The sequence below is a fragment of the Rhinichthys klamathensis genome, unplaced genomic scaffold (genome assembly GCF_029890125.1).
Source record: "Rhinichthys klamathensis goyatoka isolate OS25496 unplaced genomic scaffold, OSU_Roscu_1.1 h1tg000098l_1, whole genome shotgun sequence".
NCBI lineage: Eukaryota > Metazoa > Chordata > Actinopteri > Cypriniformes > Leuciscidae > Rhinichthys > Rhinichthys klamathensis.
The window spans coordinates 5210386-5237500 of record NW_026606637.1 but is presented as its reverse complement, the minus strand read 5'-3'; the positions used below and the strand labels follow the sequence as shown (position 1 = coordinate 5237500).

General features: G+C 38.3%; 1 protein-coding gene across 1 annotated transcript in view; it reads left to right on the top strand.

The window, feature by feature from the left end:
- Positions 1–26228, top strand: part of LOC130086563 (spermatogenesis-associated protein 16-like) — an 81886-nt gene extending 55658 nt beyond the window's left edge. The window contains exons 8-10 of the mRNA XM_056252625.1: positions 6062–6226; positions 10843–10926; positions 26034–26228. Coding sequence (XP_056108600.1) covers positions 6062–6226; positions 10843–10926; positions 26034–26228 — 444 coding nt within the window. The remainder of the gene's footprint in view (positions 1–6061; positions 6227–10842; positions 10927–26033) is intronic.
- Positions 26229–27115: the final 887 nt, after the last annotated feature.

Below are 27115 nucleotides of genomic sequence, written 5' to 3'. Positions count from 1 at the left end.
TATTGAAAGGACTGAAACTTGTTGTGAACACGGAGAAGAAAGACGCAACTGACAAATGACTAGCGTGTCAGGGCACGGGAAAAAAAAAAGATTCAAACTGATTTTTTATTACCAATATAGGACTGACCTGAAGGAAAATCCTATATCTACTGAAAATGCAGGTACACTCACTCAACTCGATCTCTCACAATACTCTACAAGCTTCAATGAACAATATCAATGAGAACATATGTTTACATTGCTAAGAGTGGTTGCTAGGGGGTGTTGTGTAGTGATACATAGTTGTTGGGTGAAGCGGTCATACCCGTGTTTTATCATGAATAAAACATAGCTATTGACCAATCAGATTCAAAGACTGGAACTAACCGTTTTAAAATCACCTTCAGCCGGGGACACACTTGTCATTCATGTCATTCCAAACCTGTATGACTTTCTGTCTTCTGTGAAATATGAAAAAATGTATTTTGAAAATTGTGGGTAACCAAACAGTTTCAGTTACCATGGAATTCCTTTGTATTTTTTGGTAACCAAAATTAGAAACATTCTTCAAAATATCTTCTTTTATGTACTGCAGAAGAAAGAAATCCATACCGGTTTGGAATTACACAAGAGTGCGTGAATTACATCAGCTATCCATTTAAGTTTTTTTTGAGAGATTTTAGCATGATTATGTTGTGCAGTTGATAGGTGGTTACTTTTTGCCTCAAGTTAAAAGAGCCTCATCAATGTAAGTAGGCCTATGTGAGATTTTTCGGTTTGTTGCATCGTCCACCAGACAAAAATGGCCTGATCACTTAGAAAAGTGATCGCACAGTTCGGCAAGCCTCGCGATGTGGTATATCATTCATGTCTGTAGCACAAACGGTGCAGGAAAAGATACGTGTCAAAGCTTAATATATTGGGTTAGGAGTTTGTTCAAATCACTAATCCAAGTATGAGCAATAGTGCTAGTGATTCTTGCCTTAGCTAACACCATCAATTGTATAGACTTCTGGGCCATCAATGACTAACAAGCCCTTGCTGTCAGTATCCCTGGCATATCACTAATAATTGCAATCTTTCTCCAACCTCACAATGGTCTACTGGAGACAAAAACATGCCCAAAGATGAAGTTTTCATTTCATTTGGAGCCTGAACTCTCAGGGTGTTTATTTCAGAGGACTGTGATTGAATTAGAGCAGCAACGGCAAATGTTTGATTGGCCCAGACACAACGGTAAATTACATTAGTCAGTTATTCTCCAGCCGAGAACAGCCATAAGCTCTCGATTAAAACACAGATTTCATCTCCAATGTGATGAAATTTGTGGCAACACATTCATTCTGAGAATGAAGAACTCAACCTGTCAAGCAGAACAGCAGATCTCAGTTCTGGATCCACACACACGCTCATTTGCTGACTCTCTGAATCATACAAATATATAAATTATAATGTGCTGTACATCAATATTAAATTATCCCAGGGCATTTTAGGATTTATTTCATATATCAAAGTTTCTGAAATGACAGCTTCGCTGCATCCATGCCCAAACAGAAAGAGTGTGTGTACACAGAAAAATATACACTCACCGGCCACTTTATTAGGTACACCTGTCCAACTGCTCGTTAACACTTAATTTCTAAGCAGCCAATCACATGGCGGCAACTCAGTGCATTTAGGCATGTAGACATGGTCAAGACAATCTCCTGCAGTTCAAACCGAGCATCAGTATGGGGAAGAAAGGTGATTTGAGTGACTTTGAACGTGGCATGATTGTTGGTGCCAGAAGGGCTGGTCTGAGTATTTCAGAAACTGCTAATCTACTGGGATTTTCACGCACAACCATCTCTAGGGTTTACAGAGAATGGTCCGAAAAAGAAAAAACATCCAGTGAGCGGCAGTTCTGTGGGCGGAAATGCCTTGTTGATGCCAGAGGTCAGAGGAGAATGGCCAGACTGGTTCGAGCTGATAGAAGGGCAACAGTGACTGAAATAACCACTCGTTACAACCGAGGTATGCAGCAAAGCATTTGTGAAGCCACAACACGCACAACCTTGAGGCGGATGGGCTACAACAGCAGAAGACTCCACCGGGTACCACTCATCTCCACTACAAATAGGAAAAAGAGGCTACAATTTGCAAGAGCTCACCAAAATTGAACAGTTGAAGACTGGAAAAATGTTGCCTGGTCTGATGAGTCTCGATTTCTGTTGAGACATTCAGATGTTAGAGTCAGAATTTGGCGTAAACAGAATGAGAACATGGAACCATCATGCCTTGTTACCACTGTGCAGGCTGGTGGTGGTGTAATGGTGTGGGGGATGTTTTCCTGGCACACTTTAGGCCCCTTAGTGCCAATTGGGCATCGTTTAAATGCCACGGCCTACCTGAGCATTGTTACTGACCATGTCCATCCCTTTATGGCCACCATGTACCCATCCTCTGATGGCTACTTCCACCATGTCACAAAGCTCTAATCATTTCAAATTGGTTTCTTGAACATGACAATGAGTTCACTGTACTAAAATGGCCTCCACAGTCACCAGATCTCAACCCAATAGAGCATCTTTGGGATGTGGTGGAACGGGAGATTCGCATCATGGATGTGCAGCCGACAAATCTGCGGCAACTGTGTGATGCCATCATGTCAATATGGACCAAACTCCCTGAGGAATGCTTCCAGCACCTTGTTGAATCTATGCCACGAAGAATTGAGGCAGTTCTGAAGGCAAAAGGGGGTCCAACCCGTTACTAGCATGGGGTACCTAATAAAGTGGCCGGTGAGTGTAGGTTTATATAAATACAACATATGAAGAAATTATATACAAAATCAAATTATTTAACTTATATATATATATATATATATATATATTCATTTAATGCGTTAATGCATTTGATGCTTAAATTAAAATTAACAAATAATTGTGATTCATTTGATTTATTGACCAGCAAAAATGATTGAATGCCCTAATATAAACTTTTAACTCATTTTTAATAATATATGGTTAAAATATAATTAATAACAAATATAATTCATATTACATTTCATAAATAATAGATTTCAAAATCGAATAGAATCCAAAAGAAATTGTATTCATTGAAAATATATTAAATAAGAGCAATGAACACTCTATTCTTGCTTTCTTCTTCTTTCTCTCTAACCAGCTCACTGATTCTTCTGCTTGGCTTATGGGAAGTAAACAGTGCGCTGTGATAAAAAAAAAAAGCCAAAAAAACTGAGACGGTAGTAGTGAAAAATGATGCATGCTGGGGGATATGTGTTGGTAATAAAAATGACCATAAAGTGGATGAATGACACTGGAGAGTAACAGAGCTCACACGAAATAAAAGGAGTCTAGAAAGGCATGAAGTGGAGCATCATTTAGACAAGAGACCTCGACAGGCCAAAAACGGTCCGCAGGGGAAACCGGTAAAGAGACGACCTTGGGATGGGGGTTGGAGTTGAGCGTATAACAAAATAGCAGAAGAATAGCAGTTTTTCAACTTGACTTCCAACATTTTGTCACCTTTTGTCAAGTTTCAGCATGAGAAGAATGTGTGTGTAACACAAGATGCCAAAAGGTATTTGACATAATGAATCATCAGGGAACATGGAGTTGCTTTTGTAGCACTGAAGCGGCGTGTGTGAAACGGCTCTGAGGGACGCTTCGGCACTGGGAGCTGTCAGTTTCAAACAAAAGCGCCGTATGCTGACACTTTTTAAAAGTGTTTGTTCTTCTTCTTTGTATTGTTATTCTCTGTGGAAAAGGTCAACGTCCCCTTTTCAATTTATAATGACTTCATTTACATACAGCACAAGTCAGGGCATCAAGGAAACATGACAGAAGCGCACTTGTACACATAAAACCCAATAAAAACACATTCAGGCACCGTTAACACTTCATGTGAAATGCCTTCTGTGACATTATCTGCAGCGCTTTTCATGTGGAAGTCAAGCGATGCATGGCATTTGTGTTGAGAGATGCGTTAAAGTCCTAATGTGAGTTGTGTGGTTTGTCTCTACTGTTAGAAGGAGTCTACTTTCTCAAGGATTGGTATAGATTGAATGAATGTAGCACATTTTGTTGTTAAATATTTTCTGTGGTATGCCTATAGACGAATCCGGCGAAACTACCAGAAGTAAGCGGGCGCCATAACTGAGCTGTTGCTGGGTAGCGTTGCGCCATTGCCTCCTATTGTTTTATTTGCAACTTGCGTCCACTGGAATAAACAGCCCGCGATTTACGACGGTCACTAACGTTACAACTTTTATAATGTCGAGTGGGAAAACATGTTCCGTTTTAAATTGTTTCAATGGCGGCAGTAAAGGGCGCATTGGGGCAGTAACGTTAGTAACATTACTGTTATGTCTGTTGTTAATGTTTGATTTGCTTGACTGTGACAGAATTTTTTTTAAAATATAATGCAGTTTTTGTTATAATAACAATTATTTAATGACATAAGTAAAAAATATAATAAATATGTAATATAGTGCTCAGCAAAATCTCCTCTCTAGCTATTTTTTCTATTCAATTAACATGCTATGGTCATTAAATGGCTTTCCTGAGCTAAATGTAACGTTATGTGACATAATTGTTCTCCTGCTGTTATATTGACCTCTTTCCATGGTTTAAAAACACTAATTGGTCGATATTATGTATACTTTCAAGCTGTGCCTTACCCTTGCCTTTTGCAATGTGAAAATGAGATAAATAATGGACACAAATGAAAAACATGAATTCGTTTATTTGATGTCATTCATTTATTTATTGTTGCCAAATGGACAGATCTTTTTATAGTTTCCTCGTTAGCTAACGTTAGCATAGCTAGCTTGCCAAGCTATTTTCATAAATAATCTGTAAGATCGTTTGTACCTTCATCTGTGACTGGAGGCCACTGTCTAACATCATCAACCCAACAAGTCATTCTGCCTGGCTGTAGCTGTCATCGAGGGTGCGTTATCACGGAGGTTTGTTTACATACCGGTAACAGCTCAGTAATGGCGTCGCCACAAGATGGCAGCCTACACAGAACGCTCGTCGGATTCGTGTATAGTTCACCCAAAAACTAAAAATGCTGTCAGTTTTTACTCACCATTATGTCTGATATTTAAAAAAATATAACAGGAAATTGTGGCAAACACCATCGCTCTCATTTTGTGCCATCCAGCTCTTCACACTCGAAATGTTCATCTTCTGGCATTTTATACACAACAAGTGCATTTATGCCACCTACTGGACTAATTTTCATTCTTGTTTGAATGACTTCAAATAAATTTCAAGCTCTCCTCCGTCTATAGAGTGGTGCAGGTCTGATGTGACTTTGTAGGCCAACCCCCAGTTAGCATCACACTGGTTCCCTCGACAAAAAACCCAATAGGATTTTTCCATAGGCTTTTGAATTATCGCACAAAACAAGCTCTGTGATCAACAAAAGTTTATGATACTTACATGCCAAGTATCACAGATTAACACAACTTTTATGAATTTTGAAGCCTAAATGCCACGTCTTCAACTTTCAACTTCAAGTTTCCGACAACTCTGTTTTTATCGAGAGAAAAAAAAACGTTTTCCCAGAACGTTTGAGTTAGAATAGTTTATAAGAGCACATTACGAGGCTTTAAAAACGGACCGAGTTTACCTGTTCGGCGTTAATGTCCTCGACAGCCTCTAGTCCCGTTTAGCCACTTGTTAGCAATCACCTTTTTCAAGACATGTAACAGCTTAAAAAAATCATTAGTGGAGTAATACTGATGCATTTTATGTCGTAGAATAAAACGTGAAAGTATCTTGCACTTGTGTTCACCACAGACATTATTTCAGCCATTTAACCAAAAACCCATTGACTTCAGGACGATGGATCCGGAAGTGCTAAAATGCTAACTCGTTTTACCTCAAAATTACGTGATACCTGCACCGCTCTATTGTTGTTCAAAAAGCAAGCAGTCCCGCCCCGAACGCACGCCATTGGTTAAACCAGTGTTCAAACAAGCAGATTGCAGTGCCATTAGTAGCACAGAAATAAGTGTGTTTTTATATATATACGTTCATATAAATGAGCATGTGTTTTGGTTGGTGTCTAGGTGGGCTTTTCCACAGGATCTGGACTCATAGAGAGGCTTCAGTATGCTAGTGTCCTGGGACAGCTGAATAGGTTCAGAGAGCATACACATGTACTACAGTACACACTGGCTGAGTTGGCGGTCGCACCCTACCTGCAGGACATCGGTCCTTCTGATGCAGAGCTGGTGAGTCGGTTACTTTTTATTTTTGCCCTCACTCTATTAAAGTCGCCATGAAACGGAAGTCGAGATCGTCTTTTCTTCCTTATTGTGACGTACATCCGAGTGAAATGACTTCTCAAACTAGATAAACTAGGATGGGACTTGATTTTGTCCATTTGATTTTTGATTGGATTGTTGGATCGTTTCAATAAAATAAAAAAGTGCACTGATAAATCATTTATATTAAATGCTGTCAATTTCGATTTCGAGATGACTTTAAAGAATGTTTTTCTTCCATGGAACACAAAGGGAGATATTTTGAAAAATGTTTATGATGCTATTTCCCATACTATGAAAGTGAATAATATATGTATTGAATGTTTTAAAATGTATTATTAATGTTAAAAATGAATATATTTGCAGATAATATAGTATTAATAAAAATCAAAGGCCATGTAAGTGTACTTAAAGGGTTAGTTCACCCAAAAATGAAAATTCTGTCATTATTTACTCACCCTTGTGTCGTTCCAAAGTCAAACCCTTAAGAATTTTGTTTATCTTCGGAACACAAATGAAGATCTTTTTTTATTAAATCTGAGCTTTCTGTCCTTCCATTGACAGGAACATTGTTTTTGCGTAAACAATAAATTGAGGTTAAACCACTGGAGTCACAAGGATTACTTTAATGATGTCTTTACAACCTTTCTGGGACTTGAAAGTGGTAGTTGCTTAGGCTATCAATAGAATAGAATAAGTTTGTGAGAGAAACTTACATTTAAGTTGTTATTAACTGAAAATCTCATTTAAGCCATGATGCCCATTCACTTTCACTGTGTGAACAAGAGCAGCACGGGCATTCTGCTATTAATAACTCTTTTTGTTTTCCATGGAAGATAAAGTGATAAGAGTTTCATGTATTTGTATCCTCTCATGGCAGGATTGTTTATTTTATCGGGGTGAAAATTCCTGTAGCGAATTCTTGGATGCCGATTTTTACTTTTCTCTTGTGCTTTTTAATGTCACTCGATGAAAGAAAGAAAAAAGTTACATGAAAACAAAGCTATTCTCCTCATCTCCAACTTCAAACGAATGTTCCTCCAAAAGGCATTCATAATATGCAGATAAACTGCTGCACAGGGCCAGGCTTGCTCTCCGAGTACAGGTGGAGGAAGCAGACAGCTGGAATGAGTGTGCCCTGGAGTGTGCATGCACTGAAAAATACAAGAATGAAATCAAATCAAAGGATTATAAACATCCTCTATCGGATTCAGATCAGTCTGAAGTGGGAATTTAGTCTAAATGCACATTTACATAGAGATCTTTCTTTTATTTCTTTTTATCGCTATTTAAGTGTTCCCCTTGCTGTGAACAGGCTGAGCTACTTATGCAGATCTCTTGATAGCTCTGAGCCATTCTAGGCACACTTAACACTGATCTAAGAACAGTTTTAGATGGTAACTGCTCTCACTGGGCTCTACTCAAGCTGGTAGAGCCGTGTCCGATTCACAGACAAATGGCTCTAATGAAGCTGGTTCTTTTTAGTGAACCAAAAATGTAGTGTGACCAGTCTGATTTCTGAAAAATGGAGGCTTCCCCTTCCTTGTGTTACCATCGCTTTCAAGAGCGTTTTTGTTCACTGTTCCTTAATGGTGGAATGATCTTCCCAGCTCTAATCCGGACAGCCGAATCCCTGACAATATTCAAGAAATAGTTGTAAAATCATCTTTTTCGTGAGAAATTTAATGCATCCTGCTGAAAAAAAAGCAAAAATTATTTGATCCCTCGCTGTATTAGCTGTTCTGAACAATGTCTTAAACATTGTAACACTTCTTGTGTTTATTGGCACTTTAAGATAAATTGCTTGTAATCCTTATTTGCATGTTGCTTTTGGATAAAAGGGCCTGCTAAATTAATGTAAATGTAATGAATCTTTTATTTAATTTTTTTGTGTGTGAATCAAAAACATACAGCGTGACCAGTCTGACTCCTGAACGAATGACTCTTCTGAAGTGGCTCTTTTTAGTGAATCACAAACATACAGCGTGACCAGTGTAGTCTGATTCCTGAACGAATGACTCTTCTGAAGCGGCTCTTTTTAGTGAATTAAAAACAAATAGTTCAAAAAAGCGAATTTACCTGTTAGAATCAGTCTGACAACACTGCCTTGTATAATTTACAGCAGTAGCATAGAGAGAATTTCTTTCATCCGCAAATATACCCAAACAAATCAAAATCAATTCAATTTGATAATTGATAATAAGGATAATTTATTTCAAATTTCGATATCTGTATCAATACGCAGTCCTATTCAAAAGTAGAGTACTTTTTTTTTTTTACAAGAAACTTTTAATATTATTACACTGTAAAAAATTACATGATCAATACTGTAAGTTATGACAACATGTCTTTACAATGCTTTAACTCATCAAAAATGTTAAGCAATTTCAACTCTTTTTTATTAGTTATACAAGATTCTTGTATATATGCTCGCAATGGCATACAATCTTTAGATGAGAAAATCAAGTTAGTCAGGAAGTTATACCCCCGTGTGTTTTGAGGGAGCGATCGTGTAGCATCATACCACAAGAGCAGAACCAGGCCAGCTTGATTTAATAAAGTCTGGAATTATACACGGCAATAAAACAGCTCTGTTGTGAATATTTATGAGACTGAAAGGGAAACTAACGCAGACAAAGACGACAACCGCTATTGTGCATGCATATACAGAAGTGATGGAACAGAACAGAGAAAATGAGTGAGAAAAAAAGAAAGAATAGAAGAAGGAGATGGCATAAATCTCATTCTGGCATACAGTGCTGAAGCACCATAATTGCCTCTTTACTAGATTAGCGCTCCACAGTGGTGAGATTAGCCCAGATCAATAGAGCGTGATGTATGTGAGATTGAGACCAAATCTGCCATGAATGGAGAGCCACGGGGCGTTCAATTACCGTGATGTTTGTATGGGCGCAAATACAACACCTCCCAGAATCATACTGACAAATTGCAAAGACCTAAATGAGCAGTTAAATAGAAACCTACATTAGAGAAGCACACATATGTAGATAAGTATGCTATATGTATATGAGTAACTGTTGCTTCAAAAGAGGTTCAGAGCCACATGCTGCACACACAAACAAAAAGTTTGTGTGTGAGTGAAGCAAAGTTCTTCTTTTTTTTCTTTTTTTTTACTTTTTCAATTGTGAATATTACATTTAGGTTTCTTTAATTTGTACCATAGGATATATGACAAACTAAAAAGATATTGCCATGTCAGATTTATTATCTGGTATTTTTGTTTGGGTCTACACATAGACAGTATAAGAAGTGGACAGAGCCATCTCATTGGAACTCAGTTGAGACAGTTGAAGCCCATTTTTAGCGATTTTTGAGCACTTCCGTTCCTGACGCGCAGACTCAAACCGACTCAAACTAAGCTTGATGACGTGAGCAACCTGTCTGACAGACGTAAATCTTCTAGTAGCTGTGCGTGAAAATTGCCAACGTTAATCTTGCAGAGACGGGGAACTTGAGCAAAGAGTTCTTTGGCGTGAGTGAGCAGGAGTAAGTATTCCGTTGCTTTTATGGACTCATTATCTATGGGCTTCTCCCTTGACGGGACGTCCCCCCGATTGCCTGCGAGCTTCTCCTCCTGTCTGTACGGTAATTTCTGTACAGCGCGACAGAGATTCGAGTGGTTATGACGCAATCGTTAGCCTATTTTTACAAAATCTGATTCTACGGGGCCATAATGTAACATAGAAGGTAATGGAGCCCTTTATACATTGTCGTGTTTCTTTAGAAATAAATAATAACGCCTCAGATGTAAAGTTATTCGCTGTCAAAGTGACACCAAAATGAATGGGAGTCAATGGAAATGCTAACGCAAGTGAAGTTCTGCTACAAGATGGCGGCACCCGCCCGGCTTCAACTTCCGGTCGATGAATTACCCCCTTGGGTCTACATGGTTCCTCTCTGTGATGTCATTTCCTGTTTTATAATTTTCCTTCCTAGAGCTTATATCACACTGATTTTGATATTGCAGACAATTACAATTATTGGATTTTTTTTTTTTTTTTTTTTTAGAATTCCAATCTTTTCAGGAGATTTTATCCATTACAATCGCAGTATAGTTATAGTACCTTAACATATTTTACTTTGCCATAAAAAAAAAATAACTAACTAAACTGAACTATAGTTTTGAATTGATGAATCAGTACCACATCATTGACCCCATTTACATTATTTATCTATCACGTTCTCTGTTTCTTAATGTCCCTTTAACTTCCCCTTCCTTCTCCCTCTTCCTCCTCCATCCTGGACCTTCAGGTAAATGGGTCTCAGCGTGCAGCCCTGTGTACATTACCATCCGCTGTGCCCTGTGATGGACGAGTGTTGTTCCTCAATTTGTCTACATTGTTTTAGTTTCTAACCACCAGCCTTGTAAAAACCCAAGACCATCCCTCCCCCTCTCCACCACCCAAAGGGGAACAAGAAGGAAGTCCTCATTATATGAGAGATGACTTATAAAAATCAGCTGCCATCAAATGATTTTTAATTAGCTTTTAAGGTGCAGTGTTTAGAAAAGTTATGGCGTTTGTGTGAACTGAGCAGTGATAATCTTTATCTCCTCCTGGCAGCTGCTGGCTCTAATGGCAGACACCATGGACACCCTTGAAGGCAAGCGGTCTGATCAGGAACGTGTGTGGAATGCAATGCAAAAGGTAAATAGACAGCGAAAGGGAAAAGGACAATGGCGGCGTGTGTAGATGGGGCACAAATGCCACTCAGTGTCTGCGCATACACACTCCGTTGCACATTGTTCCATACACACACTTCTCAGAATTCAAAAAAGACATTTGATATACCAAATCTGAAGGGTAAAATTCATTTTCCGAGGTGGTCTTCAGGGCCTGCGGAGACTTCTTGGCAGGACTGTCATCTCTATTATGGTTAACAAAGTCGTGTGAACTTCAAAATGGCACTTTTGATGTGGCCAGTTCTTTGATTCTCGTCTATAAATGAATTTCCCCTGTTAATTAGCCTGGCTCGGGATATTCAAATTGCTACTGAGAGTAGGAAATCAAGCCAAGACCCTGGCAAGAGCAGAGTTGAGCCCATGATTCATATTTCATAGAACGCACTGAGCCTTTTGAAATGTTGTTCTGAAGCACCGTGGAAACTATTGACAGTGTATTCTAGCCTGTTTACCTTCTTCTGCCTGAATGAATTGAATCTACCTCCCACTCTTGTGGAAGCCTGACCAGAATAGAGACTTTTAAAGGGAAGTTTGGGTACACTTTGAAGGCTACAGTATATAGAAGATTCCAAAAAAAGGCAGTTCCTCTCCAGGATTCATGTTTGTACTGAAATCTGTAGTTATTGAGTGAAATTCAAATACTTAAAGCTTGATAATGAATTAAGTTGGTGCTTTGGAGGTGCTCAAGGAACGCTGGAGATCAGGTTCCCAGGGAAAGTTGCGAAAATGTCAGAATATGTGCAGTAGAATATGATGTCATGCTCTATAAGGCTTCTGTTTGTAATACATAATTCTCTAAATCAGATTTTTGCTGCGTCGTCAGGTATCGGATCGATTGTAATGATTGGACAAACATATGTGCATTTTTTAATATTTAGACCACTACTCTTATATCAGGATGTGAAAAGAGTTTCAACCAGTATAACAAAAATTGCCTATACCATAAAGTGATAGTTCACCCTGATAGTTTACTCACCCTGAAGCCATGCTAGGTGTATTTGATAGGTGAACTATCCCTTTAAAGGCCCCCTGAAATCAAAATGTAAGTTTTTTACCTTTAGTATGAATAGTTTAGCCTTAAGGTTATGAATAAGCTGGTGTTTTCCAAAACAATGACAAAATTCGCATTTAGGAAATATAAGCATTCAAAACCTACAGTCTCTTGCTTCCGCTTCAGCTAAAATGGATCATGGATTTTTATGACATCACAGCGGACTTCAGCTTCTCATCACATCTTCTGTCCAATCAAATGCTCTCTAGATTCTAAAGTGTCCCGCGATGTACCACCTGGCCAAAGCGACCGTTGACACCTCACGGACCAATTTGGGTTGGAGATGTGTGTTCGGTTGCTCAAACGCTCGAGTTTTATTCCGTTTTCTAAGAATGTTAGTTGGTTGTTGGTACGTTAATCTAACGTATCATCAGCGCTCGGATTCGCTTCCAAGGTGCTGTCAAGTACGACTTGCAGTCTGTGAGGTAAACTAAATGCTATTGGCTATTTGAAAAAAAAAAAAAAAACGTTTCAAAAACCTACACTTTGAAAACTGTTTTCAAAAGTTTGCCTTTCAGGCACCCAAAACGCTGTTGTCGTGTAAACGAACGGCCATAACGCATAAAAAGTTGTACGTTTTTAGTTGAAAACGGTGTCGTGTAAACAACCCCTCAGTTAACAGTTCTTTCAAAGGTTATTAACTATGTTGGGGTTTCACTTTAGTGGGACAGTGGAGGATGTTGTTTTCAGGCCAGTGGGGTTATGGGTTGGACTCCAGGGCTCCGTTCAGTCGGGGATTGTTGGGTCTAGAAAGGGAATGTGTTGTCTGGGCCGTAGCGGTGATGAATTACGCTGAGGAAGGAATGATGACACTCACACAGTCAAAGACAGTGCATCAGCGGGTCACTCGCTCTCAGCCACAGCAGCGCCTGTCGCCCTGGGGTTACTGATGGACCCTTATTAATCACTCCATCAGCTGCCCGCACCTCAGAGTCGCTCTGATTACATCACACAACGCTGCTAAAACACACTCTTCTTTAAAGCTCACACTCTCTCCGGTGGACGTGACCTTTCACTCCAGATCTGTCTCATACATCATCCAGCCAGCATTAGGGACAAAGGGAGTGAGGGAGGAAGAGAGGGCAATGGGCAGAGATGAGGCCCGTCCCGCAGCCGATGATACTTAAATACTAAATCCAGGGGCAGGGGGAAAGACGTTTCTGGCACAGCCATGGAGTTCATCACAGTGTAATTGCTCAAGGGCACAACCTCTGGAGGGACAGATGGGTTGGAAGGAGGTTGCAATTGTGTATTTTCTTTCTAAAAGCAACAAGCCATATTTTACACACACTTAAAGTAATCCCACCAATATTCACGGCTCAAATCATCACTGCAACAGAAGCTAGAAATCAGATTAACTGGATTTTAGTGCTGAAAAAATAGCTATAAAATTCAGGAAAAAAAATACTAAGCCTATACTAAGATCTATAGCCTATACTAAGATTTTTCTAGACAACTAGTAATCATTCATTTAAGCCATTTGTCGACTTATCGCACATTCATATTAATTTAATTACTTAAAGCTACAATATGTTTGTTTTTTGCCGCTAGGGGTCGCTAACCTCTTACAATAACAACGGCGTAGATTGATGACGCATAAGTGGAATTATGGAACTTGTCATCATGCTGATGGATCTAATATTGAGAGTGAATATATTTATGTTTTTTTAACATGACTGTGGTATGAAGCAGGGCGCAATTGCTAATGAGAGACAGATATCAGCGCCACACGCGAATCCCGCGGATATAAAGGAATGAGGAAATTTCATTCTACTGAACTACCCGCAAGTGCTGAATTACTTCTCACAAAGGGTCAGTTTATTAGACGAATGAAACTTGAGGTAACGCAGCGCTGTTTCACTTGGTCTACTACACTATCATACTAAACTGCATTTGAGTGTGTTGAAAGTTATAATGTTATTCTATGTGTTAGTTTGTTGGCTGTATGAGACTACCAGTAAGCTATATCAACATTAGAAAAACATACTGATCATATTCTAACATTTCATCATGTTGAGATATATAACATTGATTAGTTTTATGTACATTTGCTCACCTGTCTAATAAAGTACATGCAAGAGCGGCGTCTCTGTCAAGTCGGACGCAAAGCTCTCTGCATCTTGAAAACGCCACGCTGATATTGATCTTCGTTTTATTTCTCCTTTCCTCCCAAAGTCTGCTTGCCATGGTCCATAATGTTTGAACGAAACAACAACAGCGTGAGCGTGCCGCTAGACGTTACGCAGTTGTCCACGTCTGTCGCCATGGTTACTATGGCAGTACGAACGGAAACCAGGGATAAGTACACAACTGCAGGAAATATATCACATTGTGCAAGTGATTTTTTAAATATTTTATTGCAAAATTCGTACATATTGTACCTTTAAATACATACTGAGGAGAATACTAAACCATAATGACCGGTAAATATATATTTGCGTAAGCACACGCATAAAGCTTCCTGCAAATCACTAGCAAAAATGATTATGAAGGTAAATAATAGCAAGGAGATGCTTTAAAGGGGTGGTATAATGTCCCTTTTTACAATATGTAAAATATGTGCTACTACAACAACTCGTCCTCTTCTCAACATGGACTGCGTTTTCCCGGTGGCAGGGTTTATGTAAATTTTACGGTTAGTGATGTCACTAACCCGGGAGGAATGTCGTGTAGTCCCTACTAGCCGTTTGTTGTAGTCCAAAAAAAAAAACGATTTCTTTAAAAACAAATATCTTCCTTTGTTTTGAACTTTGAGCATTGTAACTTTGCAGACGTTGTTTACGCTTAAACAGCAACAGCAATTTTTGTAAAGCGGTACAAAAATATGGTTTTCACAAGGTACAGGGATGAAGAAGGTCATTGACTAGGTGTTCTCACAGTTTTATTTATATATTTATTTTTTAGTGCTGTCAAACGATTAAAATATTTAATCGTGATTATTCGCATTAATGTCATAGTTAACTCGCGATTAATCGCAATTAATCGCACATTTTTATCTATTCTAAATGTCTCTTGATTTCTTTTTGTCCCATTATTTTTGTCCCATTATAGATTTCTTTTTGTCCCATTATAGATCCGGTGCTTTCAGACAGGACGCGGAATGCGCGGCGCGACGCCAAAAAGTTTCTATTGTTTATGGATGAGTGAATACATTTATGTTTTTTTAACATGACTGTGGTATGAAGCAGGGCGCAATTGCTAATGAGAGACAGATATCAGCGCCACACGCGAATCCCGCGGATATAAAGGAATGAGGAAATTTCATTCTACTGAACTACCCGCAAGTGCTGAATTACTTCTCACAAAGGGTCAGTTTATTAGACGCTATTGGCCGCGCTGGTAATTGTCACAGCGGCAAAAGTTGAACTATTTTGAATTTTGACCGCGGGGTGCGCGCCGCTGCTCTTGCGCTTTGGTCGACGAAGCAACAAAACGTCCTCGCATGGCGCGTCCTGTTGCAAAAGCACAAGAAAAAAACCCTACAAAGTTTGCTAGGCCAAAAAGACCGTTAATCTCGCGATAAAAAAATGTATCGCGTTAAAATGGATTTGCGTTAACGCCATTAATAACGCATTTAACTGACAGCCCTATTATTTTTTAAACAATTTATTATTTATGGTGGATATAAACAGGTAAATATGTACATTATTTTTGTATTTCTTGGTGTGTGGAGATAAACAGATTAAGATGATCGGCCAACCAGATGATTATTAACGAGAAGTTGAGGAGTAGTAGGATTAAATAAGCTTATGCTTCTTCTTACTCCTTTTTGGACATGTATAAGTTAATATTGTTTTGCTTTCTGTTTTGTTGAGTTTTTTTTTTGTCCATTAGCTTTTATTGCATTATTATTGTTATTATTATTATTGTTGTTGTTTCTTTTACATGTTCGAAATAAAGCCATTCATTCAACATTACACACTAACTAAAGTTAGAAACGTGAAATCATAATCAACCACCCCTTTAATTATGTGTTAATAAACTAGTGTTTTCTTCGTCAGTGTCGGCTGCAAAAGATGAAGTTGACGATGCTGCCTCGTAATCTCCGCAGTATAGTGAATGCGCCTATAGAGAAAAATACACCTTTCATTCGCATTACATAAGCAGAGACTATTTCTTTTCATTTCGAATTGGTTTCTTTTAAAAGTAGACATTTCAAGCTTTCTATAGATATATTTCTCATGTCTGTGAGGCAAGTATACGCTGAGTTTTGGTTCATTTTTGTGATGCGCTCCAGTTCATGGAGACAGAGACGGCACAAAGTGTGTCCTGTTTGTTTTCTTTATTTTACAAAGACAACTTTTTTTTGTTATTGTGAGTTTACACAAATAAAACCCTTTACAGTTTCGATTGATGTATTACTTGATGTAATTAATATATTATATATTAATTACATATTATTATATATTAATTCATTATATATAATATATTAATTATGATGTAATTAATATATTATATATAATTAATGTAATTAATTGATGTATTAATATTATTGATGTATTACTATGTATTACGTATACGTATGACCAAAAATGACGGAGTATTTTAAGTTGTTTCCGCTGTTATCAGGAAGAAATGCAAGTGATTGCTCCTCCATGTCATGCAGAAAAGCGCGTTATACTTGAGATTCCACATCCACACTCAGCACAAACACTTGGACATGCGTCTAATAATAGCACACATTTATCTAGGTTAATGTTAGAGCGAGCAGCCATGTAAAGTTGTTACTTACATGTTTCAAATAATTAAGCCATATTTGGTCAACGGATGATAGGCGAACGTTTTAATTATTTTTCTGGACCTCTTCGATTAACTTCTCCGCAATGTTGTCTGCCATTTTAAATGCGCGAGCCCTTAAATTAGAATGGATTCTGATTGGCTGTCAGTGTTTTATCATACAACAGCTGAAAAAAAAAAAAAGTCCCGAAAGTGATCCCAACGATTTCTTTTCTCTGTGCCATTATCGTTATAGCTGTGGTGTGAACTCTGCTATTCTTTAATATTGAGATTTTTAGAACTATATCTTTATCGTTATCGTCCTTGGTATGAACGGGCCTTAAAGGATTAGTTCACTTTTAAAAAAACTTTTGCTGATAATTTACTCACCCCCATCTCATCCAAGATGTCCATGTCTTTCTTTCTTCAGTCGAAAAGAAATTAAGGTTTTTGATGAAAACATTCCAGGATTTTTCTCCATATAATGCAGTTTGCTGGGCAGCAAACGGTTCAAGGTCCAAAAGACAGTTTCAGTGCAAACTGCAAACTGTTCAAAGGGCTTTAAACGATTCCAGACGATGAATAAGGGTCTTATCAAGCGAAACGATCTGTCATTTCAAAAATAAATAACAAAGTTTAAGTTTAATAATGTCAAATGCTCGCCTTTCTCTGTTCTGTGATGGACGTTCGTAACTCTCCTGTTCGAACTCGTTCATCAAAATGAACAAATCTTTTTTCGAGTCATTTGATTCATTTAACGAACGAAATGAACGAATTGACTCGGAAAAAGATTCGTTCATTTTGATGAACGAGTTCGAACAGGAGAGTCACACAGAACAGAGCAAGGCGAGGATTTGAGCTTATAAAACTTAAACTTTGTTATTTCTTTTTTAAATGAGCGATTGTTTCGCTTGATAAGACCCTTATTCATCATCTGGTGTCGTTTAAAGCCATTTGAACAGTTTGCAGTTTGCACTGAAACTGTCTTTTGGACCTTGAACCGTTTGGTGCCCAACAAAGTGCATTATATGGAGAAAAATCCTGGAATGTTTTCATCAAAAACCTTAATTTCTTTTCGACTGAAGAAAGAAAGACATGGACATCTTGGATGACATGGGGGTGAGTAAATTATCAGCAAAAGTTTTTTTAAAAGTGAACTAATCCTTTAAGCCTCTTCTAGTCAACAAACGGTTAGTCGACTATTAGGGGGCAGCCCTAGCCTATACCATGGTCTGTCAGAATATGCTATTCTGATTGGCTGGAAGGTCAAACCGCATAATGCAAAGTTCCAGTCAGTTCCGTTCACCGCTCTACTTGTCAGTGTTGGCAAGTAACCAACTGCCTTGCCTAGGTGGGCAATACCCGATTTTAACGCACTTCGTGGAGTCGAGTGGTTTCTTTGCCTCCATGCCATGTAGAAGTAAAATCATGTAATGCACACCTAGCCATGGATTATCAAGCTTTAAAAACTGAAAAATATTAATAAATACTATAGTAGTATATACATAATACTAAAATGTCCTCCATGTTTGATTCTCAGACATAAGTTAATGGCTAAATACAAAGCGTCTTCAAAAACAAATTGATATTGAATACATTATAAATATTTACTATCACGTTTTCTTGTGCTTTATAGAACAGATCAGAATCCCAGACAGGAATCAGAGATTAGAGGCATGTGAGAGAGAGAGACAGGTCTGTGGGCGCTGCATTTTCTGTTATGTGTGGCATGTGGTCCTCTGCTTCATTCTCCCAATTTTGAAGTACTTAATCTAAAACTAAACATTGTGGACCATGTTTTTGAGACGAATTGACTGGATAAATCTCCACCAAGAGGTTTCTAGGGAGACCAAGCCAAAAGATTAACAGTTGCCAAACATGCCAACCCAGCGCTCAACAAGAATCCGAGCCCAAGGGAAACTTCTGTTATCAAATACTGAATACAGACTGATATCTCAGCATACATACATATAGTCTTGGACATGGATTACTTTTGTTAATCTCCTGATGTGATCCATCTGCCCTTAGAAGATAAAAATTACCATCATAGCATAAATACCATACAGTGGCCTGACATAAATGAGAATGACTAATTTGCCAATGCCAATTTTTTGAAAAACTAAAAAAAAAAAAAAAACGCTGTGAAAAAAATTAACTGCTCCGCATGAAGGCATAAAAAGCCTTAATAAACAAGGCAGACATCAAACTTCATATGGAGCTCAAGTGCTTCAGCCCTTCATTTCCTTCAAATTACTGAGTAGTTAATTTATGAAGCTCCGCAGCACCTCCTTCTCAGAAATACACCAGTAGCAGGTTTCATTTCCAACCCCAATTTGTTCTACATGAATCAAAGGGGCATTAAGCGACACATTCTGATGAGCGCTGGAGTTCACATATTGAGACCGTACATGTATTGATTTGGCAGTTTGTTTTTGGAGCGTCATTAGATGCTGTTTTTCCCCCCAACACACTATAGTATAAGTGCACATGGGCGTCTTCACATTTATGAGCATAAGCTTGTATGCTCTCAGCTCGTTTCATTCTCTGCCAGCTGCCATCCCATCTATTTCTGACTCCTCCCGCGGGAGGGAGAACAGATATGAGTAATAGTTCCTACATTAAGTCTGCGCTTTGGTGCTTGTCGATTCACTTTGAGAGCAGAGAACAATCTGACTTCTGAAAAGACCTCGCGGAAGTGTGACCTTTGACCTCCCGAGATGAAAAACCTCAGGCCGCCCGATCTCCTTAGTTTACATATAGGTATTCATTTTGCGGAAAATCATGGGGGTTGTTGTCTCCAGCCGGTGGAGAATACTACGAGACTCGGGCAGAAATCATATTCATGGATGACCAGTAATGTATTAAAGACTTATTAACATTACGAAAGCCGTTGGAGCGTAACGAGGCCGCTGGAGCGATTGCTAATTAGAGACGTACTCGACACACAGTTCGAGAGCAGTGGAGCTTTTATTATGCCGCTGACCGCTTACGCTTCTTCTGGTCATGCGCATGTGTGGTAACGCAGCGCTGTTTTATCATTTTAGATACATTTGAGTGTGATGGAAGTTGTCATAATGCTACTCTGAGACACTTGTTGCACACTGCAGTGAGCTAGGTCGATATAAGGCATGGTAAATATGGTACTTGCAGTAAATCAAGAAAACGAGATTTAAACAAAAAGACTAACTGTGTTGAGCTGTATAACAATGATTCGTTTTCTGTTGATGAATGTATCCAAACAGTTGCTCACCTGTCTAATAAAACACATACTATATTAAAGCATTTTTGGTGTTTCCATGGTTTCTACAAAAATCGAGAGTATGATGTCATTGATAGGTGACGATGGTCCGTGTCCTGGTTAAAACTGCTTATTTCTCTGGCAGGGACGTGCACAGGAATTTTGAGGGGCAGTTGCTCTGACCTGAAAAAAGGTTTTCCGAGCTGCAGTAAACAAACACCGTTGCACTTTGTCGTTTATCAAAAACAAACGTAATAAATAATTGTATTTTACTCTCACTTTTGTCAGGCACAAAGTGATGCAAGAGATGCACTGCCTGCCCAGCTAGGTTAGCAAGACCGAACAACATCAAACTTTGCTGACATACTTAGAGAGGAGAGAACACAAGTTTACCAGATTGTTGTTCCCGCAATTCACTCTCATGGTTTTTTCTTCTTCCTCTTTTCGTGACCAGAAGGATAGTTTCGCTTCATTTTGTCATGGATGTTGTACACATTATTTGACGCACTATGACACGAGATGGAGGCGGGGCCTTAAGTAATTTGCGGGGTCTTACGCACCGGTCGCGTGCAGTCTATGGTCGGGTGCAGCGCAGCAGCCACGTAAACAGTTGAGCTGAGTGCCCGAATGGAAGTGAATGAGGCTTTGCTATTTTTTTTTTTTTTTATCTAGGCCTACGTGAAATTCTGCATCCATTGTACGATTTTTTTTTTTTTTCTCGGAAGGGCAGCCTGAGTCGAGAAGGGCATATGGGCAGTTGCCCGGGCAACCTGAGCAACCCCCCTGTGCACGTCCCTGTTCTCTGGATTTAAACATTTTTATATGTATTTTTATCCAAAAATCTTACATAGTGTGCCTTTAACAGCAAATAAAATGTAAAAGTAAATATGGTCACAGCTTTAAAATCTTTACAAATGCTTTGTCATTATAAATAAATAAATATATACAGTATATACATTTTACTATTAGTTGATAGATTAGAAAGTCAATTTAGTAAAGCAGTTGTCTGATTTAATTTGCTCACGTCAGATAAACAGTGAGGGACTTTTATTCAGCCTATTTGAAGCTCCATCAAAATGGCTTGAACTGCCAAAATCTGATTTCACTGGGGTTTTTTTACCTCTAGTGCAGACTGTTTAATGCACAGAGGTGGTAAAAAATACACCTACAATTGCTGCAAATAATGTATAACGTTCAAAAGCTGATTGCTGATTCTCACGTACACAGCCACAGAAAAAAAGCATGCACTGATTTTCTTAGCCATAACTACAGCATAATAAAAAAATAGTTGCATTTATTTTTCTATTCACATACTCAAAACAGCGACAAAACAATTTCGGCTTTGGCCACTCAGGGACTGAGTTTCGGACCCCCCAAACTTCATCTAGTGAATAAGTGTCTAACTATGTAAACGGTTAAAAGGCCAGTAAAGGCCAGCAGGACTGACAGTCTGACTGCATAATGAGCTTTACTGTATTCTGAAGCAGAGGATGGGCTCTTTGATCAGGGCTCTGTTTCCTCTCTGCCGAGAAGGCCCTTTGTTTTGGGGACTGAATGATGGGCGCTGACAGGTTTGATAGGCATTTTGACAGCTTTCGTATCGCTGCTGAATGTCTAAGTGGTAGCAGGAGCAAAAAGGCAAGACCTGCACACACACAAAAACCAACAGATATGCACAGTAATGGAGAGCTAATTGTTGCTGCAGAGCCGAATCTGTCCGTTTATGAGTGGGTGGGCGGCCACACTGACCGAGAACGAGAAGAAAAGAGAAAATGGAAGAGTGTTTCAGTAAAAAAGTGAGCAAAAGGGGAGAGAGAATACTTTTGAACGTTGAATGACTGTTCAGCCCTCTACTATGGAGCTTTCAGGCCGGTTCCCAGAGGAGAAAAAAGCAAAACCCTTCCAAACAAACACACTTGGACTGAATTCATAAGCAAACAGAACTCACCACCTACATATAACTGCGTGTTTCTGAACTACTGAGCCTTTGACGCGGTCTCTCTCTCCCTCAACCTTGCTTTTCCTTTCCATATCCTAACTCACATCCCGCATTCACTTTCATATTTCACTCCCCCTCTTTCCCCGTTCTCAGAGAGCAGACATAATAAATTCCCACGCCAAGCCATCTACTCAGAAATGAGAGGTCGAAAGGGGAGCCACTTCCCTTTGTTTTTGAGGAGGTAATTAAGTCTCGAAGGGGGCCGGGGGTTACTTTGCAAGGTTTTAAAAACGTGCTTTTGTGTTGTTCTGCAGCCTTCTCAAATGCTAAAGCTTGATAAAAATGATGTCATGTCCCTGTCCTATGATAGTATGTGTTAGTGTATGTCTTAAAGCAACGGTTCACCAAAAAATACTCCCTCGTTTAAATCTAAACCAGGGGTGTTCAAAGTCGGTCCTGGAGAGTTTAGCTCCAATTTGCCTCATCACAACTGCCAGGAAGTTTCTAGTATGCCTGGAAAGAGCTTGATTGGCTGGTTCAGACGATTTAATTGGGGTTGGACCTAAACTCTGCAGGACAGTTACCCTTCAAGGAGCAGGATTGGACACCCCTGTTCTAAACTCAATTTTTTCAGTGGAACATAAGATGAGAAATTTCATTTACATTATTCTTATAATGATTCTCATTACACGGTGAACAAAATTGTCACATAACCAAAATGTGCTTCATGCTAATTTAAGGTGCAGTGTGTAGATTTTAGCAGCATCTAGCGGTTCGGATGTGAGTTGCACTAATGCCTCAGCCCACTGCTCACCCCTCCCTTTCGAAGAAGCTACGGTTGCTAAAACGGGACAAACATATCGTCGTCTGAGACAGCAGAGAATACCCAGAGTAAGCCAAGTTTCTGTACCACAGTCCATTATAAACCACATCATGGATACAGTTTACAAAGCCATAGTCAGGTGAGGATCAAGGGTCTTAATATATAATATAATAATAGTAATCAGCTGATTGTCTCACGAACGTAACCAGCACATTTCTCCCCACATAGCAAACCCATAATACAGCGAGGGAGAAGAACCACATGAAACTATCCAACTACATATTTTTCTAACAGGGTAGTAAAAGTTTAGCTGGCTAATATGAGCTGTTATGCTGTAGGCCTGTGGCTGAGCTGGTTAAAGCGTAAAGCATTGTTTAAACTCGACGCGTCCCATGAGCGCAAAGGTGCGCGCGGCAAAAATAACGTGATTGTAACAGTGCGCACACCTCAGCATCCCCTAGACACCATTTACTACACACAAATTAATAAATAATAATGAATGAAAATAGTTTTTTTTCTCTGGTTTTGAAAACTCTTCGCGATCGACTTAAAATGCTTCCAAGATCGACTTGTCGACCGCGATCGACGGGTTGGTGACTCCTGTTACTGTTTTACGGTCAATAGTACTAATCAGCTGATTGTCAAAGCCATAACACAGCGAGGGAGAATAACTAAGTTACATGAAACAATCCAACTACATATTTTACACCACTGACAAGGGAAAAGTCACTACTCACGGTGTCTATGGCTAGCTTCTAGCTTTCTGCGGCTTCTCTTTCAAGGTATGAACGAAACGCGCTCTGTAGCGCTGTTTGTTCGCTGTCGGCTACGGTAGAAACATGACGTCACAATATGTCGACCTTCATAAAAGGGGGTGTAGATATAAATGTCTCATTCTAAGGTAATAAAAACATAATGGTTCATTGAGTAAGGTCTTTATACACCACTGAACACATAGTTATGGATCTTATATTGCATTTCTGTCAATAGTTCCTCAGAAATATTACACATTGCACCTTTAAAGGGGTCATATAATGCCATTTTTATACAAGCTAATATGATTCTTTAGGGTCTAAATTAAAAGTTTGTAATATACTTTAATTAAAAATTCTCATTAGTATTGTAAGAAAACACTTATTTTACCTGGTCAAAAACAGCTCTGTTTTCAGCACGCCGTTTCAGTGCATATGACTTTAAATGATAATGAGCTTTGCTCACTCCGCCCCTCTGTTCTGTGCATACACCGTTTGTAACACAATAACACAATAACCATAACGCGTTGTTCATTATAAACGTGGAATTATGAATTATATTGAGAACGTCATACATAGAAAACATGCCGTAATGTACCAATGACTTCATTGTGAAGCGTGCAGCTAGCGATTTGCAAAGATTAATATATTAATATAAAGTTTAATAAAACATTTCACTCACTTCCGTTCTTCTGGAGGTTCAGCAGGAACATGAATATCTGGTACCGATCCTTTTTAGCAAAGCTTCTTAGCAAATCCAGCTTTATACTGACCCTCCTTATAAAGCAGTCTGGTGTGTGAAATGATTCGCGCAAACATGAAAGCATTGACGTTCGGAGCATTCGGATTCAGGAACATTAAAATGACTGTGTTCGTTATTACACCCAAGAACAGAACACCACAATCGCTTAGACGCCATTCTGCTCATAGACAGTGCTCCGGCACATCAACAATGACAGTGCCGGTCCGGTCCGCGCCGCGCAGACTATGATTGACAGCTACCTCATGTGCGAGGGCGGGTCTGTGTTGAAACGCTCCCGTCAATCAACAATCGTGGGAGGGGCGTCCGTTTTATTGACGTCACAAAAACGAACGGCTCGATTTGAGGCAGGGCAAAACATATAAGGAGATTAAAACAAAACCACTGGATGGATTTTTATCATTATATGATGTTTGTGTACAGGCACTGCCAACACACATTTCAGTACAATCAACTTGTAAAAGTGCATGTACCATTATATGACCCCTATAAGTAAAACAATGAACAATGTAATGTGATAATATCAAGGAATTTTCCATCTTGATTTTTCTTCTGTTTTGTCTGTATTTTGAATTATGCATTGTGTTGTAATTTAACTATTTGTAAGCTTAATCCTGGCAGAAAATTACTTTTTTTGCCATGGATTGTTTTTTCCTTACAGTGTAAGGTAACATCTAAATTAACAGATTTGATTCAATAATATCTTTGATTCAAAGATATTATTATTTTCAAATATATAATATTTTATTAGGACATTAAAGCAATAGTTAATAGTTGGACCCCATTGACTTCCATAGTAGGAAAAAGATATACCGACATTCTTCAAAATATCTTCTTTTGTGTTCAGCAGAAGAGAGAAATACATACAGGTTTGAAAAAACTTGAGGGTGAATAAATGACAGAATCTTCATTTTTAAGTGAATAATCCTTTAAAGGTCTGATCCAGTAGAAATAGCTTAGTTTTTTTATTAATCAAATGCAGTACTACAACTGTAAATAATAATAATAATAATAATAATAATATATATATATATATATATATATATATTTGATTTAATAACATTTTAAATTTTACAATGTTGAAATATTATGTCATAACATTTATTAAATTTAATTAATATTTTTAAACATTTTTTACATTATAGCAATGAGAAAGGATTCAGTTTATATAATAATATTTAGATTTTAGGCGGAAACATTGAATGTGCTGAAAGGAAAGAAAACAGAAATTCCCTGGACTGGCAAGCTTCAAAAAGGACCAAAAACCATCATAAAAGTGCTAAAAGATCCATCACTGCTCTCAAATCTATAATTTGTGCATTCGCATATTCAAACTTTGCATGTCAAGACTCAAGTTTGACGTCAATGACGACCGACACTTTTGGTTTTTGCTTCTTCTAATCAAACCACATTTAAATACGCAAAATGCAAATGAGATTTGAGAGCTATGGCAAATAAAAAAACAACTTGATAAAATTTTTAGAAGCTATATTGTATGGTTTCAAAGGATGGCACATGATGTACCACTGAAAAAATTTGGTGTAAAAACATGTTTTGCTTAGAAATTGCCAGTAACTCAAAAGTTATTACGAAGAAACTGCAAGTAAAATTAGAAACATTGAAATATTTACTTTTTTTTTTTGAGGGGTGAGGAGTGGCCACTATATGCTTTCAAAAAGAACAGCTATATTCTTTAAAATGTCTCTCAATGCTCCATAAAAGAAAAGCATATAGATTTGGAACAACATGAGGGTGAGCAAATCCTCATGTGTGGCTGAACTTTTCTTTTACAGGTGGAAGCAGTGAAGGATATGCTTTACCAGTTAGAGGAGACCTATCTGAAGAAGAAGGCACTGAGAGCCACCAGACAGCAAAAGGCTAAAGAGAAGAAAGCCCTAAAAAAGACGTCTCCCAGGAGTCCCGCCGCACCACCCCAGGGTGAACCAAATGCAGTGGCCCGACCCTCAGCCCAGTCATCCAATAAGTGAGAACCTTCCGCCACCCCACAGACACTTATCTTCTGCCAGGAAGTGGGACACTCCACCAGGCCATTACTCCACCCTGACGGAAATAAATGAGCTTTGCGGGCGAACCATCATTCAGATCCGTCTTTTCTCAAACCATCCCACATTCGTTTTACGACTCTAGAAAACCCCTTCCCCACACCTCCCCCTTCCTGGGTATCTACATTGGGTTGACATGAATAAAATAGCATCTTTTTTCAAGCATATGTAGCAATGAAAGGGGTCTGTTTCACTTATGTAACTATTCATATAGAATATGGATGAATCTCATGAACACATTCAATAGGAAAAAGTAAGAAATCACTGTACATTGTCAAAAGAAAATGAAGCCTGTTTTTAGTTCCACTCATATATTTTTCTTTGACAATTAAGCTCATTTTCCACTTAAATTGTCATTACCATAATGCGTTTGACATTTTACTTTTGATTTGATTAAAATCATTCTTAGATTTCTCAATTCTGATCACTGTAAAAATATGTTGTCTAAAAATGCCCCTCATGTTTTAACGTTTAAATAACTGATTTTGAAGTCAAATATATTATTTAAAATGACTTACACCAGTAAAGGTTAATTTAAAATAACTTTTTTTGTTGTTAAAGAATTATTATAAAGTTAAAATGATTTTTTTTGCGAACAATTGTTTTTTTTAAATTAAATAATTAGTCACAAAAAGAAACAGCATTGAATATGACAATACCGTACAATCCCCACCAAATTATTATAAAATTATAATATTGTTTTTAATATATAAAATATTTTTAAATAAGCATTAGTTAAAGGCAGTACAACAAATATTATCATGATGTTTAAACACTTTACAGTATTTACAAATAATATATTGCTTGTTTTA